The sequence below is a fragment of the Mixophyes fleayi genome, chromosome 6 (genome assembly GCF_038048845.1).
Source record: "Mixophyes fleayi isolate aMixFle1 chromosome 6, aMixFle1.hap1, whole genome shotgun sequence".
NCBI classification, from domain to species: domain Eukaryota; kingdom Metazoa; phylum Chordata; class Amphibia; order Anura; family Limnodynastidae; genus Mixophyes; species Mixophyes fleayi.
In genome coordinates, this window is record NC_134407.1 from 80,148,249 (window position 1) to 80,168,525 (window position 20,277).

Sequence of the window (20,277 nt, forward strand, 5' to 3'; positions counted from 1 at the left end):
CTCTGTGGATGAACTGCTGTCTGTGGGCATGCTGCTAGTGGACGTACGTGGTGTTTCTTGGTCCCTCACAAAGTGTAACAGATCAAAGTACCATAGCTTTGGCACATACATGTCTTCAGCTGCAGCTCCAGATTTTTTGGCTGCTTCCACTTTATTTAATTCTTTTTTATACACAGTCCTAAGGTTCTGGATCTTGCTTTTGCCCATTCAACAGTTGCTCCAGGATGATATGGCAGACATGCTTTTACAAGCTCTTGCATCGCCATGTTTCGCATCATTCAGTTGGAATACTCTTTGGATTTGGCTTTCCACAAACATGGGTGAGCCCTGTAGGTCTCAATAAAATCCTTCATTAGGTCAGCATTTCTTTCGTAACCCATTGTGTTCTGTTTGGGTGTAATAAAAGGAAACATAAGTCCCATCTGTGCTGTACAATAAACCAATGCAAGTACACATGTATGTACCAATCAGAAATAACTTACCGTATATGTGAACGAATGTACAGCTCCGAAGCATCGTAAAATCCCTTTGTATGTAATGGTCATGAACGGGTTACAGTTATAAAAAAAAAAATCGATACACGAGGTTATTATACACAAATAGGCATCACCCACAATGCTCCATTCTCTAAACAAACGCCCATGTCTCAGTGTATAAAATTATAGAGGAGCTTGTCTGGCACCGAGGAACGTGAGAAGATGGCGAATGAAGAGAAGGTGTTAGTTGGGGTTGAGTCAATGGAGACGGAGACGCAGTCACAAATGGTGCTGGAAGGACCAACAAATGTTGGAAAAGTTAAGGTGGGGGATGGAGATGCTCAAGAAGAATGTACTGCAGTTAAAAGAGCAAAGTCAATGAGCCCAAGAGAGATGGAGATGATGGTAAAAGTACTAGACCAGTACGACTACGACTGTCAAAAGCGAAAGTACAGAAAAGTGAATAATAGAAAGGAATTGACAATGCAAAAACTACTGCGATTACTGAAGGAAAAACTTGGAAAGAGAATAAATAAATTCCAAGTCCAGAAGAGGTGGTCGGACCTTAAAAATAAAGAGGCTAGGAGACTGGAGTGAATCCGTAGAAACATAAAAAAAAAGTGAGTAGCCCGTGTAGTCGTGTACTGTACCTGTTTGAAGGACTTTATGTATTTCATTCTACTGTCACATGAACCAATGCAAACGTATGATTATTGTTTTGTCAGAAGCAAGAATTAACGGTGACAAGGCTACTGTAGATACTATAGACCACAACACAAACTGATCTCGAGCAGTGTGCAAGGTGAGCACATTTCAGGTGTTGGAATAAAACTTGTATTAACTTTATTAGAGATATAGAAACTAAACAGTAAAACATTTTTATTTTCTTGCTTCATAGACACGATCGTCATATCCGATGAAAGTTCGGAAGAAGAAAAAAATGTTACCAAGCTCAACGATTATTTTAAACAAATGAAAGGAAATATTGCCGATCAGCGAGTTTCCAGCTAAAATTTAAAGCGGCGCTGGCTTGTAAAGGCAAGTTTGCCTTTACAAGCCAGCACAGCTTTAAATGTTAGATGGAAACTCGCCGATTTCTGGCGAGTTGAAAAAAACAACAGACTTTCATACATTTACCCCCTAGCCTTACTTCATTGTTTGTCTGTTAAAAGCCAATTTGTGTTTAATCCCAAATGTAAAGCAATGCAGAGTATATTTGGGCTCAGTAAATAAATGTTAGTAATAATAACACTGAGCTGACTGAAAGCACTCTCTCTTGCTATGAAGTGTTTTAGCTTGGCATAAAACCTTCTTAATAACACGGGCACAGCTAATAGAGTTTTGTCTCTCCCTGAAGGGTCCTTTGTGATATCAGCTCCCTTTCTCTGTGTACCAACAGCCCTGCTTCTTTGTCTAGCTTCAAAAGCACAGATAACCAGGCTCATGTCTCCTAGGCTCTGCCTCTAATTGACTGGCTGAAAAATCAATAATTACTTTGATGGGAGGAGGACACATTCTTGTTAATCACTTAAATGGGGGCATTGTGTAGATGAATGAGGCATAATTAATTTCAAGGTAGAAAGCTTCACCTCTATTAGTTCTTAAAAAGGCAAACTCCCATATAGCTTACCATAATATTCGTTGCTACGGAAAGACACAAGACATGGGAACAAACATTGTTGGGTTGGAGGTCTCAATACAAATCCACATTTAATGAAAGTTAAAGTAAACAGATCCTCCCCTGCCAAGCGACATTTTGTGGGATGAACGATCAATTCACTAGGAACTAGTGACATCACTGAGGCATGAAGCACATAGTAAGATGTAGCCATAATGGCCACTGTTCTGTAGGAAAGTGAAACATATACCATGGTAGGCTGGAAATGTTTATAGGGCTAAGTACAAGCATGTGATAAGCAGTGATAAGCATTGCTGCTGCACTTGGGTCTTGAGTTCATTTCTGACCAAAGTTCTTTCTGTGTGAAGCTTATATGTCCTTGATTGTGTGGATTTCCTCCTGATGCTACGGTTTCTTCCCACAGTCTAAAAACATACTGATAGTTTAACTGGCTGCTGACTAAAATGGACCAGTGTGTGGGCTAGATAATTTAGACTGTAAGCTCCAATGGGGCAGGGACTGATGTTAATGATAAATATCCACTGACATCGCTGCGTAACAATGGTGGCACTATATAAGTAAACAATAATAATAATATCCCACATTATTCCTACACTGATGGGGCTCATCAGTGTAGGAATGAAGTTCTCCACCCAGCAAAACACTGCAAATGTAGTACAGTGAAAGTAAATTGACTAGTCTGAGATGTACTCAAACATGATGACTCCTCCTGAGATTTGAGCACTAAATTTGGAACGATTCCCCTTCGCTCCATCCGTTTGTCCCCTAACTTGTGCTCCTTCAAACGGGTACTTAAAACTCACCTGTTCCTCAATGCCTACCAGCCATCCACCTAACCCTCTCTCCATACTCGTTCTCATCTCCTCTCTCTTCTTGGACCCTTTATTCACTCCTCCTGTGCTATATCCCCTTAACTGACTCCCCTCTGTGCCTGATGTCTGTTTGATGTAAGCTCTGAAGAGCAGAGCCTTCTTCCCTCTTCCTTCTATACCTATTGTTCTGCTCCAACCTCACAACAATAGCCATGCTGGAGTTTCTGAAGTCTTGCTATTATTTGTATATTGTTCTGTACTGTTTTACCCTGTACGACGCTGCGGAAACCTTGTAGCTCTTTATAAAGAATAATAATAATACATATCCAATTTTCTCATCCAACATGCTATTATGTTATCTCCAATTAATGAGACATAGAATACACTTGCCGAAAAGTCATACAAAGTTTAACATTGGTAAAACTGTGCGAGGAGTGCACAGTACGAATGGGCAAAAAAGATCTCAGAGTACCGCTCATCTGAAATGTGGTTGCAGCAAGTCTTAATACAGATTAGATGAAAACCATCACAGAAAAAACATAACACCAGAGAAAAATCATCAAAACTTCAAATAGGTAGCTCTTCACAGAGGAGAAAATGAATGCTCTGGATAGAGCGTATTTGCTGACCTTTTATGAACACAGCATGAGCCCCCCTCTTGAACTTATTTAACAAAGTTTACAAATTGGAAAAACACCAAAGCAATCACCCATGAGTCTCCTGAGAAAAACCTGCTGCAGTTTCTCATTCCTATAATGCCTGGGTTGTCTAACAAGATTAAGAAGAGAGATGTCCACCACTTCCATTTATATTTTTCTACTTCTAGAGTAGGAGAGAGGAGGCTGATGGTCAATCTATATCATTCTATTGGATTAAATAAAATACATTATTTTCCACTTACAGGGTTACACAACAATGAGAACTGTGTGTTTAACAGGGCTTTAATCTAAAAAGTGTGAAGATTCTCAGACACCCATCTGTGTTGTCACTAGCAAGATTGACTGCAATGCAGTACTGACATCCTATATCTATTATTAGCTGATGGCAAAAAAAAAAAAAAAAACATTGGATGCATAATTTTGTTTATGTAGAGGTGCATTTGACACCACAATTTCACAAAATCAGTTAAGGTTTAGGGTGCTGGAATTAGCTACCTGTTGGACTAGCTCTTCCCACATTTGGATAACCTGAAACACATTTTGTGCTGCAGTTGAGTTTCTAATTCTCTCATTGGCTTCAGATAGTTTCAGCCTCAAACACTTCATCTCCTGCTAATCCGGGTGTCCACAGTTTTGAAAGAATGATGATTATAGGGGCCCTGACCTAGTCAAAAAATTACCATTAGGGTTTAGGCATAAAATCCCCCAAAATATAGTGCCAAATAGTTGCAGTAAAGTATAATTCTTTATTGTCTTTATGGTATTTAGTATTTGCAGAACCTTTAAAGTGTAGTTGTAAAATTTAATATTTAGGCAGGAGAACAGTTGAGTATAATATACTGTTCAGCAGTTCACAATCTTGTCTTTCCTCACAGGCAAGAATCCATTTTTTTTTCACATTAGAAACCAAGAATAGTCCAAATACTACATTAACTATTTATACTTCCCAAACCTCTGTATTTCTTAAAGTTTACCTTTTGATCACACACAGCAGAAACACTTTAATTAAGTCTCATGTCTTAGAGATGTCACTTGTTACTTGTGAATTAAGAGGCTGCAATCATGAATATTGTCTCAGACTCCAAAAAGTTTCCCTCTGTAACAAGTGCTCTTTCCTCACACCCTCCCGGATACATCAATGAATAGAATTACAACATTGCTAGTTAGATTAAGGAAAGGATTTCTACATCACACAGACAGGGTGCTATTTTTGTACCTCTGCACTTGCATAAGACCTGTGCTAGTGTAAAATCTAACACTCCATTTCAGATTTACATTCTCACATTATATATACATGTTAATGACTGCGGAGGGCAACGAGCCATGTTTTACGATTGTCTGCTCCAGGATGTAATGGGAGTCTCCCAAGTCTTCAGGGTCTTTTAAGTTTATGAAATGACAATTACATCTATTAATGAAATGCCATGGTATTGGCGAGACGCAGAAAAATTAGAACAGGACTCTATGTACCTGCCAAGATCAGTCTGCCCGGGGAACATACGTCAATCCATTACACTGCCAAGCGTCCGGGAATCAAGAAGGATGAGGTAAATGTGCCTGAATATAAACATGGTATAGATGAAGGAGGAGATACTGAATTGCTATCTTTCCTTAAGGAGATGAGAGGGGAGAGGGGGGGATAGAAAACACAGCAATGACAAAGAACAACTGACTATCAAAGAAGTGTAAACTTAATTAGGCTGAAAGAGAAGTTGTAAGTGAAAGGCAAGTAATCTGCTGACCTCATACTTCCATTACACAGAAGTCTCTAAGGAGCATTTAAATGGTCACATAAATTTCAGACAGAATCTTAGCTGCCATTTAGAGAAGATTGACCAAACAATACTGAAGTGCAGAAACAAGATTTCGAGAGGTGGTATTATGTATATAACACAATATTCAATGAAAGGGGTTGTACTTAAGTGGTTGGAGATTGGACTATAATGAATTTTTAATGTTTCCACCCTGTGCATTTAGCAGAGCAGCCGGCAACCCACAAAACTAGGTGCAGAATACTTTTACTGATGTTTCAATTAGAGATGAGCAGTTCGGATTCTGAGAAATCTAACAGATCTGAATTTCTCACACTATGAGGTAGATTTATCAAACCTTCTAGAAAGGAAAAGTGGACGTGTTGCCCATAATAGCCAATCAGATTCAATCTATCATTTTATAGAAGGTTCTAGATAAATTATAGCTAAAATCTGATTGGTTGCTTCGGGCAACACCTCCACCACTTCCTTTTTAGAAGGTTTGATAAATCTACCCCCAAATCTGAAAACGATGCAAAACGTCAATTTCTGGTAAAATGTTGGATCTTGCAAGTTGTGGATGGATATCTTCTATATATAGCCCTGTTCTCAGCTGCCATTTAAGAAGTGACAGCATGTGGGTAGAACGTTTGCTGCTATTCTGTACTCATAAAGTGGCTGGTAGAGGGTTGGACAGGGTGAAAGCAGCAAAGTATACTGAAATAGCTGTGATTTTGCTGCAGAAATCTTAAATAGTTTATTTACAGATTAGTCTGCTGATAAATTGAGTGTGAGAGAGGAAAGAGTAGACAAGCAGTGGCTACTAGTGGCAATAGTATATTAGTAAACTAATTAGGAGTGGAGAAAAATATTCTTTCTTGCTTTTAAAATCAAAGTGTTTAAATCTGAAAACAATTGTATGATGGGCAGTATCACATCTGTATTAGTAAGCTGCCAAAAGACAGGGTGCTGTGAATGACCTGACATTGTGGGGTAGCTTTACTATACTGAAGGGATGAAGAGGAAGATGATACTACAGGTGCTGCTGCTGAAGGTGATAATACACCTACCCACTGGTGGTGTTTTTTTTTGCTTGACTAGTACCGCTTGTGTACATATCCATAGTTAAGTGAATAGTCGGTACAATGGCATTTTCTAGGGACTGAATTACTTTTTCGTTAACATCCCCACATCGTTGAGGAATTGCTGTTTGGGAGAAATTGAATAGAGCTGGAATTTGGTAGCGTGAACACATGATCTAAACTAATCTGCTTGGTGGATTTTTTTGTCTTTTGCCCAGGCATCATAATGCACTTACTATGAACATGAGGTGGTACCACTGGTGACTGACTTACTTGGACACATACATCACTCTCCTCATTATCTTGCTCAAGTACAACACATTGTAACATTTTCAGATCCACAATTATCCCCCTCATGCTGTTGCAGATTAGCAAATTAGCAAGTTCAAAAGTAGCATCATCATTGCTACTCATCCTCACATTTCCAGGTATGCGGTCGATGGCTAGACATGCATTTGGTTGACATTCAGGAAGTCGACAACATTAGGTCAACAATTCAAGTGTCGTCAGTATTATTAGGCTGACAATTCACATGGTCAACAGTATTTTTATGTAGGCAATTCAGATGTCGACAATTTACTTGGTCGACAGTATTTTTAGGTCAACAATTCAAATGTAGACAGTATTATATGGTAAGGGTTAGGGATATTATTGTCGACCTAAAAACACTGTCTACATTTCCATTATTGACCTAATAATACTATTTACATTTGAATTGTCAACCTAATAAAACTGTCAATGTCATTATTGGCAACTTCCCAACCCTGTTTATATTATGGTGTCGATCATGTAACTGTCGAACATGTGTATCACACCCAGCAATAGGTAGTAATGAGGTGGAAATCCACACTTTATATGCTTCAGCGTTTTCCTCAAACCAATTTAGTTGTGCGATTTGTGTGGTGGGCGTACCCTGGGATATCTTTTTTTTTCTAAAATGTCCATCATATCACCCAGTGATCTGCCTATGTTCTAAAAGTGTCCATTTCTTTATTAAACTGCCACCTGTAAGTCGCTGCTGTGCCACAATGTTTCATAGGGATTGTATGTGCCACTGCTCAGTCACTCATTTTAGCAAGCCATTAAATAATGCAACAAAATATGTATACATTAAAACTTATACATTAGGGGGAAAAAAAGATTAGTGTGCTCTCTTAGACTCTAGTCAACCTCTATCATCATCATCAGTTATTTATATAGCGCCACTAATTCTGCAGCGCTGTACAGAGAACTCACTCACATCAGTCCCTGCCCCTTTGGAGCTTACAGTCTAAATTCCCTAGACACACAGAGACACTAGGGTCAAGTGAAAGCAACCAATTAACCTAGTAGTATGTTTTTGGAGTGTGGGAGAAGCCGGAGCACCTGGAGGAAACCCACGCGAACACGGAGAGAACATACAAACTCCCCACAGATAAGGCCATGGTCAGGTATCGCACTCATGACTCCACTGCTGTGAGGCAGAAGTGCTAACCGCTAAGCCGCGGCGCTGCCCGGTGTCAACAAAAAACAGAGATATCATGGAAGCGCAAAACTGATCCTATCTAAAGTACAAAATATATCACCGTAGAGTTATATAGATTTATATTAAAATTTATTTTGACAACAAAAAACACAGTAAATTAAAAGTCTATATCACATGATAAATAAAAATATATAAAAACTCAAAAAACTAAGATCCGGACCTGTTAAACTAATAAATATCTTGTATATAAAAGTCTCCTATAGTGCACATATAGAGAAAAATATATAAAATGTGTTCTCCAAAAACCAGTATTTTATGTCTTGATCCTGGATTGAGGTTTATATAAAATCAAGGGACCAATCCACACTTTCCAAAATATGATCGTGTTAGATATAATCCATATAGCAATGTCACAGTCTTATGTGGATCTTAATAATGTTAACTAACATGATCAGTCATATAATGTTACAGTCCATACATCATTCAGGAGGTGTAGATCTTACATGGAATATCCGACTCATGGAGCCCTGCTGACGTTATATCATCATCATCATCATTTATTTATATATATAGCGCCACTAATTCAGCAGCGCTGTACAGAGAACTCATTCACATCAGTCCCTGCCCCATAGGAGCTGGTATATGACTCTGCCTGCTAGAACTGCTTAACGAGTCCGTCTTATCAAGTAAATATTTCTTGCTCACCGCAGTAGTCTTACCCCACTAATATTCTGTGGTTTCCGCAGAGACTTGCTTGTGTTGTCAACCTGTTATTTAAATTCCTTCTGACCAATGCTGATCAGTTCCTAATCAAAAAACATGTGTTTGACACAGCTGCTCAATGATTAACACAGTAATCCTAATTACTACTACGGTGATATATAAAAGTCTTCAATAGATTTCTTCATTAGTGAATTTATATGTATAAATATATGATTATATAATTATAAACATCTTAACAAAACGGCATTAAAAACCAATAGCATTCTTATATAAAGAAAATGATTAACACATTTAATCAACCCAATATTAATTAATATTGCATTAACTTTATCTTTATCTAAATGATATTACTCTTAATTCATCATAAAAAAACAAATTAAAATAATCACTGTAAAAATAAAAATAAAAATAAAAGTCCAAGTTATATACAGGACTCAAACTGGTGACCTTCTGTACATAAAGCAATCAGACATCATATTGAGCCACAAGACTCCTAGGTTAACTCAGAGAATTCATCTACGTACGAATTTACTATATCAACAAACACTATTAAATTCAGTAATTTATTATATGGTCTAAGGACATTTTATCAGTGTGTGTGTGTGTGTGTGTGTGTGTGTGTGTGTGTGTGTGTGTGTGTGTGTGTGTGTGTGTGTGTGTGTGTGTGTGTGTGTGTGTGTGTGTGTGTGTGTGTGTCATGGCCAAAAGTTTTGAGAATGACAAATATTTGTTTTCACAAAGTTTGCTGCTTCAGTGTTTTTAGACCTTCTAGATGTTGCTATGGTATACTAAAGTAAAATTACAAATGTCAAAGGCTTTTATTGACAATTACAATAAGTTTATGCAAAGAGTCAATATTTGCAGTGTTAACCCTTCTTTATGAAGACCTCTGCAATTCTCCCTGGCATTCTGTCAATCAACTTCTGGCCCACATACTAATTAATGGCCGCCCATTCTTGCCTAATTAATGTTTGGAGTTGCCTACCCACCTCTTAAGGACTGACCACAAGTTTTGAATGGGATTAAGGTCTGGGAAGTTTCCTGGCCATGGACCCATCAATGTTTTGATCCCCAAGCCACTTGGAGCACCTTGCCGTAAGGCAAAAGTGATAACTATCATGCTGGAAAAGATATTGTTCATCACCAAACTGTTCTTGGATGGTTGGGAGAAGTTGCTCTTGGAGGATGTTTTGGTACCATTCTTTATACATGGCTGTGTTCTTAAGCAAAATTGTAAAAAGGAATAATACAATTAAATAAATCTAATATCAGCTAAATATAGCTGCAGAGCAGCCACAGTAAGCCGAAATCCTTGGGCACTAAAAATACACTGGGCTAGAAGGGGTTGCAGAGGAGAGGAGTTCAGTCAGCAAGTATAAACAAATTTATTAACTTGTTAAGTGCCAACTCCCCGGCTCCCTACATACAACCCAATGGTAGCAGTGTCCCCCAGATATGTTAGACCAGACACATATAAAATACACATGCACATAGCTGTACTGCAATCAGTTTGGATGCATGCTGTATTTCCGTAATTATTTTAATATCACCAGTTATTTATATAGCAGCAACGTACTCCACCAGTGAAGGTTATCAGGGACAAAAATTAAACATATGATGAATAGCAATATGGTAGAAGGCAATGAAGCAGAAGGTGAAAGCTTGCTAGAGCTTACCATTTAAAAGAAGATTTCGGTAAGCAAAAGTTCTTGCTTTGTACAATGGAACAGCCACATACATTTTATATAGATGAAATTTATCAAATGCTAAAGAGTGCTCTATAAAGCACCTGGCAGCAATAAATCACACAGAATAGCACATTTTGATGGTACTAATGTTAAGGGCGGGTGTAGGAGCTTTCGAGTGGCACTGCCTACAAAACTAAACAAGCTAATACTAGAATGCTTGGGGAGATTGTTAAATCCCTGAAGAACAGTAATTTCAGAGCTTTTTATTCCGAATAATAACAGGATGTTATAGGGCCGCCTGAAGTAAGTGGTGCTGCCTTCATCGGAAGGTAAACATATTGGTAGTGAAACAGATAAAGAACACAAATAAGGTGCAGGATAGCGCAGTATTTTTAATTCAGTATAACTTTCCAAAACTAAAAAAAAATACATTTAAAACTTTTCAATATGTGCAAAACTTTCATTCAAAAACAGCTTAGTACTGGCCAGGTATCTGTTCCACAATGATATCTCTCAGCAATAGGATAACCAGTCCAGTCAAAGCCTCTGTATGAAACTGTAGAAACAGCCCATATGCCATTCATGTTTCCACCCAACTGGTTTCGTCACTTCCTGTGACTTCATCAGGGATACTGTTAGAACTCTGATCCTAATTTGTATCTGGCCTGCAGTACCTCTATGCTACCAGAGGTGCTGCTGTTTTGCCATTGGACACTTCCACCTCGCCTGCAGGAGTTAACCCCGTTCCCTGATCATCACCTGCACCTGTTCCACTGCCTTATATACCCACCCAAACATTACTCCTTGTTCATCAATTGTTAGCTGATTCTGGTACCTGTCGGTACTCTTGTGAATTGTGCCTGTTGTTCCCCTGATTATCTAACTTCTGCCTGTTCCACCATTTTGCAAGTTTCAGTATGACCCAGACCCCGACTTCTTTTGACTTTGCTCCTGTCTACTCAATGGTATTGTTTGTGGATCTCTTGACTTCTGACCCTAGCTTGCCTGACTCTCCTTTTGTTTGATTCTCCCGTAGATCATCTGGTGCCTCCAGAGAGCAAATATCTGCAGTTCACTGGCTAACTTGAAAAAACAGTCTTCAGTTTCTCAGTCTTATCTGGCAATCCAAAATCTGCAGTCCAATAACGAACTTGGAAAACCAGAGGCTCCAGCTTCTCTGGCAAACCAGATCTCCTTGTTCCTGCACTCCATCTACTATACCTGGACACCACTATCTCAAGTGGCTGAACCAGAAACATACATTCTGGATGCTCATTACCTGCTAATGTGAGCCAGAATATTCTGTATTAACCACTGCCTGTCTGACTCTCAGTTCTGCAATCATCTTACCAGCATTACCTGTTGTGCGTATGGACTTGTGATACCTGAATTAAAATGAACTGCATTTTGATATTACTTGTGTGAACTATGTTCAAAATAAAAACACTACATTTGCAGTAACTACCTACTTTCCGTTGTATTCATATTTGGAGCTTTAACAGGTACAGGTATTATGTTCCTTAAATGAGAAAGCTGTTTACCAGAAAAGGGCAATAAGGACCACACTGCCAGTACTAGCTTTGCTGGTCAAACCTTTGACAAACGCAGGCTTCGCATCTGATCCATGTAGCATTTAAAATCAGTACCATAAGTGATAACAGTGCATAAATGTGGGATAGGATGTTTTCACAGGCATTAGTGAGGTAGTGTGTTGGTGTGTACAGTGATGTAACTAATCATAAAGCTGGGTATAGACTGATGCAATCATTGTATAGATCACACGATAAAAAACGTTTGGTCAGATACTGCAAGAGTGTGTACGTCCCCGCGATCATGTTGTACTGTACCAAAATGCATCACATTTGTTGATTTGGTTTCATACTCTTTCTAAGAATCACTATCAACAATACAATGATGTTGGGCAAATGTGGAATTGTGTATGCACTCGCGACCAGCAGTATAGGCAGATATCTGTAGTTTTCAGAGTTACAATCTTTTCAGCAGATGGTTATAATGAAGATCACAGATCTTAAGGTAAAATGTGTAGGTGTGTGCACATAAATTTGCTTGATCATCAGGACTTTTAGTCGTTGGTAGAATCGTTACATAAATCGCATCTGAAGTAAAATGCAATAGTGTGTACCCATCTTAATAAGGAAATTCAGATGTACAGCGATAATCCCTACCACCTGAAAGCATTTGCTATGAACAGAAGGCTATATTAAATATAACAGAAGGACTAGGATCCAATAAAGTCTGAATTACACCAGCTGGAGGAAAAAGTATTTCTGAAGTGAGTGACAATCCAGCAGTACCAAACCAGTGCAGTTCAAGAATAGAGCAATACAGACACTTTTACACGCATGATCACACAACAGGCTTATGGCTTTGTATAGCTAATACTATGTTATGGAGTCACTGAAAAGGGTAAATAAACAAAAAAGGTCATAATATAGACTATTAAAATTATAATTCAGCCCCCACACTGCCCAAGAAGGATTATTCAATTATAAATATACACAGTACATAGACAGCAAGGAATAAACTGCTATATAATTTATATGACTATTCTCTATGGCAGCTGGCATAATTAAACAAAATTCTATTTAATTAGTAAAAAGCATGGTAATTAAATATGAACTTTACGCCATAATTATGCTTTAAAGAATCGCTAAATTCTCAGTGCTCGTTGGATTATTAAATTAACACAAAATATAATAAACAAGAAAAGCAAATGGGAACGGTGTAAATAAATGTGTCCATGTATCTGTATTAAGCATGCGAATGTAACTATGTTATGCTAATGAATATCTTGGAAGTGCCGAGCACAGGTGAGTGCAGAATATATAAAATATATAAATTCATGGTGAGTAGTAATGAAATTCTACAAATACTAATATTTGTACAATGACATCACTATTAGTACTAGTGTGGTATAAGAAGTCACAAGAATGAAATGTTTTCTAATATAAATTAGAACAAAATCAAGTAAAAAATTCAGTTTATTTTTATTATATATGTTATTTATTTAGCACATACATATTGTGCAGTGCTTTACAGAGAATATGTAATCATTCACATCAGTATCTGCCCGAGTGGACCATATAATCTATATTTTATACCACATGGACAAACACATAAGCCAATTAACCTATCGGTATGTCTTTGAGTGTGGGAGTGAACCAGAGCACGTGGAATAAAACCCACGCAAACACGGGGAGAACAAGCTCCATACATGGTTGGACAGGATCAATGGTGAAAATCTGGGCATGGTTTCACATAGGGGTTACAGGAGGCCGTTGGGGGACACCCCCTTTTATAAGTCATTAAACCTAACACAGAACATGTTCATTATTATTATTGTTGTTGATTTGTAAGGCACTACAATGCTCCGCTGCTCTGGACAGTGGGGAAAAGAGAGCATATATAAAACAGGGACATACAAGGTAGACAAAATAAATGTAGACATGAAAACAGTCCATTGTCATCAGCCATTTCACAGGCTTATGGTATAGTTCTTCAAAACTGTTCACAACATGACAACTGATGTGCAAAGGAAAATATTTTTCCCATGAGCAAACATATCTACTCCAGACAACACCGCCTGTCGAAAACTATGATTTCATGGCTGCTCAGCCAATGACACAATAAAGTGCTGAGGTGTCAGACATCTTCAATTGCATACATTTACTCCCAGCATGCACCAAAGGGGGGAGAGTATCCGACAAATATCAAAGGTCCTGTACACTGGACCGGAGCATTTGTTCTAGTTGGAATGAGGGATTGTAACACTAAAATGTTATTTACATAAGGAGCTCTTGAATACTTGAATTACTGCTAGAGCAAAATGGTTATCAGAGATGCAGTTATTTATGAGAATGAGTACAAAGAATCTATGTCTTACCGGCTCTAGGCTCCACCGTGCTGTTCATCTTTTCATCAATGAATATGAATCTCCCGCCGCCAAAATCTCTGGAGTAGTCAGACAGATACAGCAAGGATGTGTAATCAAATGAGCCGTAGGTTACCTAGAAAAGAGAATCCAAAGCTCAGTCGCAAAACTAATTCCAAACTTTATGAAATGTAAGTTCTCAAAGACCTGAAATAATACACAACCTTTAGTTCCCTGACAGAATAAAATAGCAGAATCTCATCTCTCAAGTTGATGCTGGAGAAGAGAATTCTGAGGGGAAAAAAACAAGGATGTACTGTGTGCCTCATGCCTCAATTCTGTCACTATCTTCTGGTGAATTTTTAGGATGCATTATATGAACATTGGTTGGACCTACAAGATGTCTGCCTCCATTGTGTGAGGCCAATGGGTACACTTCAATTAACTAACCTCAAAATGTAAAATATGTACATATAAAGCAAGAAAGTAAAATACACTGCTTAGTCTTACTTGTTAAGAAGTAACATTCACACACACATTTATAGCCACAACCATGTTTTTAGACAGTGTCTAAAAAGATGCAGATAACTGAAATAAATGGCAAGACAGTTATGCTGGTAGTTAAAATGCTATCAAATTGTATGTGAATCCACCAATCTGCAAAGACCATTCTGTTACCTATGAGACTACAAGATAACATAGAGCAGCACCATTCTTCTAATTAGCAATTTGAAAGTATTAGCTTTCTCTAATAACACTTTCACATTGCCTCCCCAGGTTTTTCAAGCCGGGTTTTTGCCGTGTCACAGAGCATCCCAGCTCAGAGACCCTGTTCACACTGCACCTTACACCTGGGAATTTCCCGGGTCGACCCCCATCATACTGAACCCGGGTCTGCCCTGGCAATAAGTGTGAGTCATCACAAGAGGAGCTTTGATTGGCTGAAAAATGGTGAGGTCATTTAAAGGGGACTTTTTTTTTGCACACAAAGATGATGCCAAAGTGGGTGGTGACTGTTCACAGCATTGCTTTAATCATGGCCAACAATTTACTAACGTGTTGCCCAGAGTCCCTGTTTTATTGCCTCTTTTGGCTGTTAAATAAAGCAAATGAGAGCTTGATGCAGCTGATAACATTGTGCTACCTCTCCCCCTTCCTCGACTCCGTCTCCGTTTCTCCCGTCTCATCCATCTGTCTGTCTGTCTTCCCCTCCCTTTAGATTGTTCGCTCCTTTGAGCAGGGTTCTCCTACCTCCTGTTTCCATCACTTTTAACTGCGCTCTCCAGCTACTCAGCTCACCTCCTCTCGGTCCCTCTGCCCTCTGTCTCCTCTCGCTTCTCTCCGCTCCCCTCAGTGACTCTCAACCTGTCATCCGTGCCCACCCTCTTGGGCCATAGTTATCTGCCTATACTCACTTTTCCCCTCCCTCCCTCTCTTTCATGCTGTGCCTGAGCCCCCAGAGTTATAGTGCTTACTGTTACTTGTACTGTGCTGTTTCACCTTGTACTGTGCCATTGTTTGTCCTTGTACGGCGCTACGGATACTTTGTGGCGCCCTATAAATAAAAATTAATAATAATAATACCTTGCACAGTGTCATTTCAGGAGGAGAAAGGAGTAATTTATGGCAGAGGGGGAGAATACTCTATGTCTTTATTTGCGCAGAAGAGCTTTTGTCAGGTTCAGCATTTCCTCCATATTGATGTTCGGTACGGCAACTAACCAAACAATGTGGGCCAGAGAACGCAGTCACGGAAAAGCTTTCTGGTCTACTGTGGAAGCTTTTGTGGATGAGCAGTGGATGGCACACTTTCATATGTCACATGGGACATTTCAGTATGTACTGGACCTTATCACCCCAGCACTTTCTAGACCACAAACTTCAGAAAACTCATTGCACCAAGAAGGAGACTAGGGATTGTGTTGTGGTGGTATGCTACCCCTAGCAAATAGCACACACTCTTCTGCTTGCTTGGAGTGGGGATATCCACAGTTTGCACTCTAGTGCATGAAGTCCCCAAGGCATTGCTGGAAGCCCTTTACCTTCGCTTCATCTCCTTGCCTCAAGGACAGTGACTAGATGACACCATCATTGGATTCCTGTGACGTAGATATCCACAGAGTGCAGGAGCCATAGACGGGGATTATCATTGCCCCCACAGACAAATCTGTGGATTATTACAACCACAAAGGCTGGCATTCTATCATTCTGCAGGCTGTAGTTGACCATAACTATTAGTAAGCATAATTTTTTATTTTAATGCGACTGTGTCTTATGATGTGCATTGTTAAACAAAGCTAAATATATTATATTTTTAGTTTCACAGATGTGTTTTTTGGCTGGCCTAGACGTTCCTATGACGCCAGAGTTCTGGCCAATTCAGATCTGTACCAGAATGCAGAAGAGCAGTAAGATGACTCGTTATTCCCTAGAGAGGTAAATATCTATATTTTTTTAGGATGTTTTCCTCAGCTAGCTAATACATTCATGTCTTTTTTGCTATTTGTTTACAGTCCTTGTCCATCTGTTGATGTTCTGCTTTCCAAATACAATTAAAACATATACCAGCAGGTGTATTGTGTTCTGTAATCAACATTTGGGTAGCGTGTATATGTTTGTTTGTTTTTTGTAGCTAGACATTGTAGATTGCAAGATCTATAGGTGTAGTGATTGTTGTCAAAGTTCCAATATTCTCTGTGAAGCACTACAGAAATTAAATCTGTTGTATTTCTTTACAGAAATCCAAGATCGTGAATGGTGTGGAGATCCCAGTACACATCATCGGGGATGCAGCTTACCCTTGCGGAAATGGTTGATGAAGGGCTTAACACAGCAACATCAACTTACTGCGCAACAAATTAGATTCCCCCATACCCTCAACTCAGATGGTGGTAGAAAATGTCTTTGGACGATTGAAAGGGAGTTGACGGTGTTTATTGAAGCGCAATGACATTGATACCAAACTTGTGCCCCATGTAGTTGCTGCTTGCTGTATTTTACACCATATTTGTAAAATACAGAAAGAGCAGTTTCTACCAGAGTGGAATGTACAGGACTCTGAACTATATGTGCTGTCTGTGGATTCTACAACTTATGAGGGAGAGCGTACAAATACCTCTGCAGAGCTCCTTCATACCACCATCACCGCCAATCTGTCATCAATAATCGAGTATAATAATAATCATCGAGTGGACAAAGGGTTACCTGAACAAAATATTTTTATTAAAAGTGTAAAATACTTTTGTCAAGGGTACATATTACGTCATATGTACCAATATAAATAAAAAAGTGTGTGTGTTTTCAGAAAGGTCTGTATATTATATCATTTACAAAAATAATATACAAATATAAAGTTTAGACACACATGTGCCAATACAGTAGTGCAAGATAAAACTTTTTCAAGTGCTTACATTATAAACATTTTAAATATAGAACACATTTTAAATATTGTTGCCTTAAATACAGGCAGACATTATAACTGTACAGTACATACTTTCATCACCTATAACTGACGGCAATGTGGGTACTCAGGGATTTGTGGAGTAGCTGGGTACGCAGGGTTATGTGTAGTAGACGGACACTCAGGCTTATAGTGAGTAGCCGGGTACTCAGGATTATGTGGAGCCATTTGTGGAGGATAATGTGGGGTGTTTAGTGCTGTACCTGAGTTAGGGGGAAATATTTGTTGCCCTCTGTTGTATAAAGGGTAAGGGCCCTCAACGTGGTATGGAGGTTGTGGTTGAGGTTGTGCAGGTCCTTGCAGTCTTGGCATCAGGCGATCTAGGTAAGCCATTATAAATTTACGGTTGTCCCTCAGAATCCGCTCCTGCATACCCATTATCTGGGTAATGAAAGAGTCCTGCTGTTCGCACTCCTTATCCATGAAGCGTTGCAGACGTGCGTCTTATTGGGCCGCCATAGACATATCCCTTTCCTTGAGCTGTTCTACCATTACTGTGCACATGGCTTTTGTTGCATGTTCCATCTTATTTAGCTTCTTCTTCCTTTTAGGAACATTGTAAACAACAAATGGGAAAAAGAAAGGAAATACATTAGGGCCACCGAGAATGAATAAATATTGCTGTAAAATTAAATAGCAGTGTTGTAAGCTGATATGTGCCTGAGGCCTCCTCCCTCCTGCTCACTAGCTTCATGCTGCAACATATACGTACTCATGTTTTAAGATGTTTTTACGTTTAGTTTTGTAGTTGTGTTTACTTTTCAGCTTAGTAATGTTAAACTCATATATTTATTTCATTTACTTTTAAAAAAAATAACATTTATAAACTTACTGTTTGAACATAACATCGGAGTCTGCGTTGATGTTGAAGGTTGTGTCTCTTGCAACGCTTGTGTGTCTGGCGAAGGTTGTGCCGCTGGCAAAGGTTGTGAGTCTGCCAATTTCTCTGCTGGCATATTCATGGTTTCTTCGTTCACATTTGAACACTCCAAATCACCATGTTCTTCCAGCGAATCATCACTAACCAACTGTGAGGGTACACTTGCTGACTGCTTTCAGCTGTTGGATTGTGAGCATCACAGCAGCTTGATGATGACAATGTGATGGAATTTGCCATGGCAGAGTTGCCTAACACCACGTTACATTGGTCATAAAATGCCCATTCCATACGGGCAGCTCCACTCTTTCTCCGGTTGTGGTCATGCACTTTGGAGTATTGTTTTCGAAATGACTTTAATTTATTTACCACCTGCTGCTGGCTGCGCTTTATCCCACGCTCTGTTAGTATTTTTGCTATATTATAGTACACTGCTGCATCCTTTATAGTGCCTGTAATCTGTTAATCTCCTCCTCTCCTCTTACGGCCAACAGCTCACGCACCTCTTCCTCTAGCCAGTATGCAATGCTTTCTCCTATCTCTCTTCTCTGCAGCATTGAAATGACATCATCCTCCAGTGTCCCTAATCCCCCCAATCAACTTCTTTCTGTGAGATCTAGGTTGCAAAACCCAGGTCGCACCTTTCAAGCTGTAGGCAACTCAGGAATGACACTGGAATAACCCTGCAAAAGTCCCGGGTCATCAGACCCGGGATTTTGCACTGACCCCCTTTCACACTGAGCCACGACCCGGGTCGTTGGAGCTCGCCAAAAAAACCCGGGTTTTATAGGCAGTGTGAATAGGGTATAACAGATAGCATGTTAGACAAATTTGACAGTGTTGAGAGAAGGTCAAGGCAAAAAATGAGTTAGAATGGAACAGCAGTGGTTGTCCAAAGGTAGACAACCCTTTCAATATTTGTAAAATACAACTGTCTCAGGAATCTCTGACCCCTATCATAAAGAACTTAGCAAGTGCTCAAGTCCAAAGAGCTCCAAACAGTACTGTAGACATGCTGGGCTTTATTATAAACTAAGCTGAAAATGGGAAACAGCAGTTTGATGTAAGTGGGCCATAAGTGATTTTGTGGAGTCCTTGCTTTTCTGTAGCAGTGCACAAATACCACTACAAAGACAACCGACAGACACAATTTCCAGACCAAAATCACTGCTTGCTCCCTGTACCAGCAATTGATGTGCTTTTCTCCAGACACTGTTCTTTTAGATCACACTGTCTTACAGTCATCACCATCATCATCAGCTGTTTATATAGGGCCAATAATTCCGCAGCGCTGTACAGAGAACTCACTCACATCAGTCCCTGCCCGTTTGGAGCCTACAGTCTAAATTCCCTAACATACACACACAGACAGAGGGAGAGACTAGGGTCAATTTGATAGCAGACAATTAACCTACTAATATGTTATTGAAGTGTGAGAGGAAACCGGAGCACCTGGAGGAAACGCACGCAAACATGGGGAGAACATACAAACCCCACACAGATAAGGCCATGGTCACTGAGTAAATGTATGGTCAGACTCCCTCACACTCTGAACCATCCTTGAATCATTACCAGTAAGTCGTGTGATGTGAAAACAAAGATATTTGCACAAGTTCTAATATAAAAATAGTCTTTAGTTGGTGGCTTGAAACAGGCTTTCAGAAACAGGCTTTCAGAGATCTACGGATAGAACATGTGGGAAATGTCATCTAGATGGTTAGCTCAGACAATCAGGGCCCTTTCAACTTGCTGT

At 39.3% G+C, this 20,277-nt stretch overlaps 1 protein-coding gene across 2 annotated transcripts in view; it reads right to left on the minus strand.

Annotated features, from left to right (window-relative positions):
* OGFOD3 (2-oxoglutarate and iron dependent oxygenase domain containing 3) overlaps window positions 1–20,277 on the minus strand; it is a 118,816-nt gene that overhangs the window by 12,483 nt on the left and 86,056 nt on the right. Inside the window, exons 8-9 of one of the 2 annotated variants that reach the window (XM_075216930.1) lie at window positions 14,200–14,323; window positions 8,594–8,690 (exon numbers count right to left, since the gene is read on the minus strand). In XM_075216930.1, the coding sequence (XP_075073031.1) occupies window positions 8,659–8,690; window positions 14,200–14,323 (156 nt within the window). In that variant the 3' untranslated portion in view covers window positions 8,594–8,658. Of the gene's footprint in view, window positions 1–8,593; window positions 8,691–14,199; window positions 14,324–20,277 lie in introns of those variants that run through there. The other variant, XM_075216929.1, reaches the window with a different exon arrangement.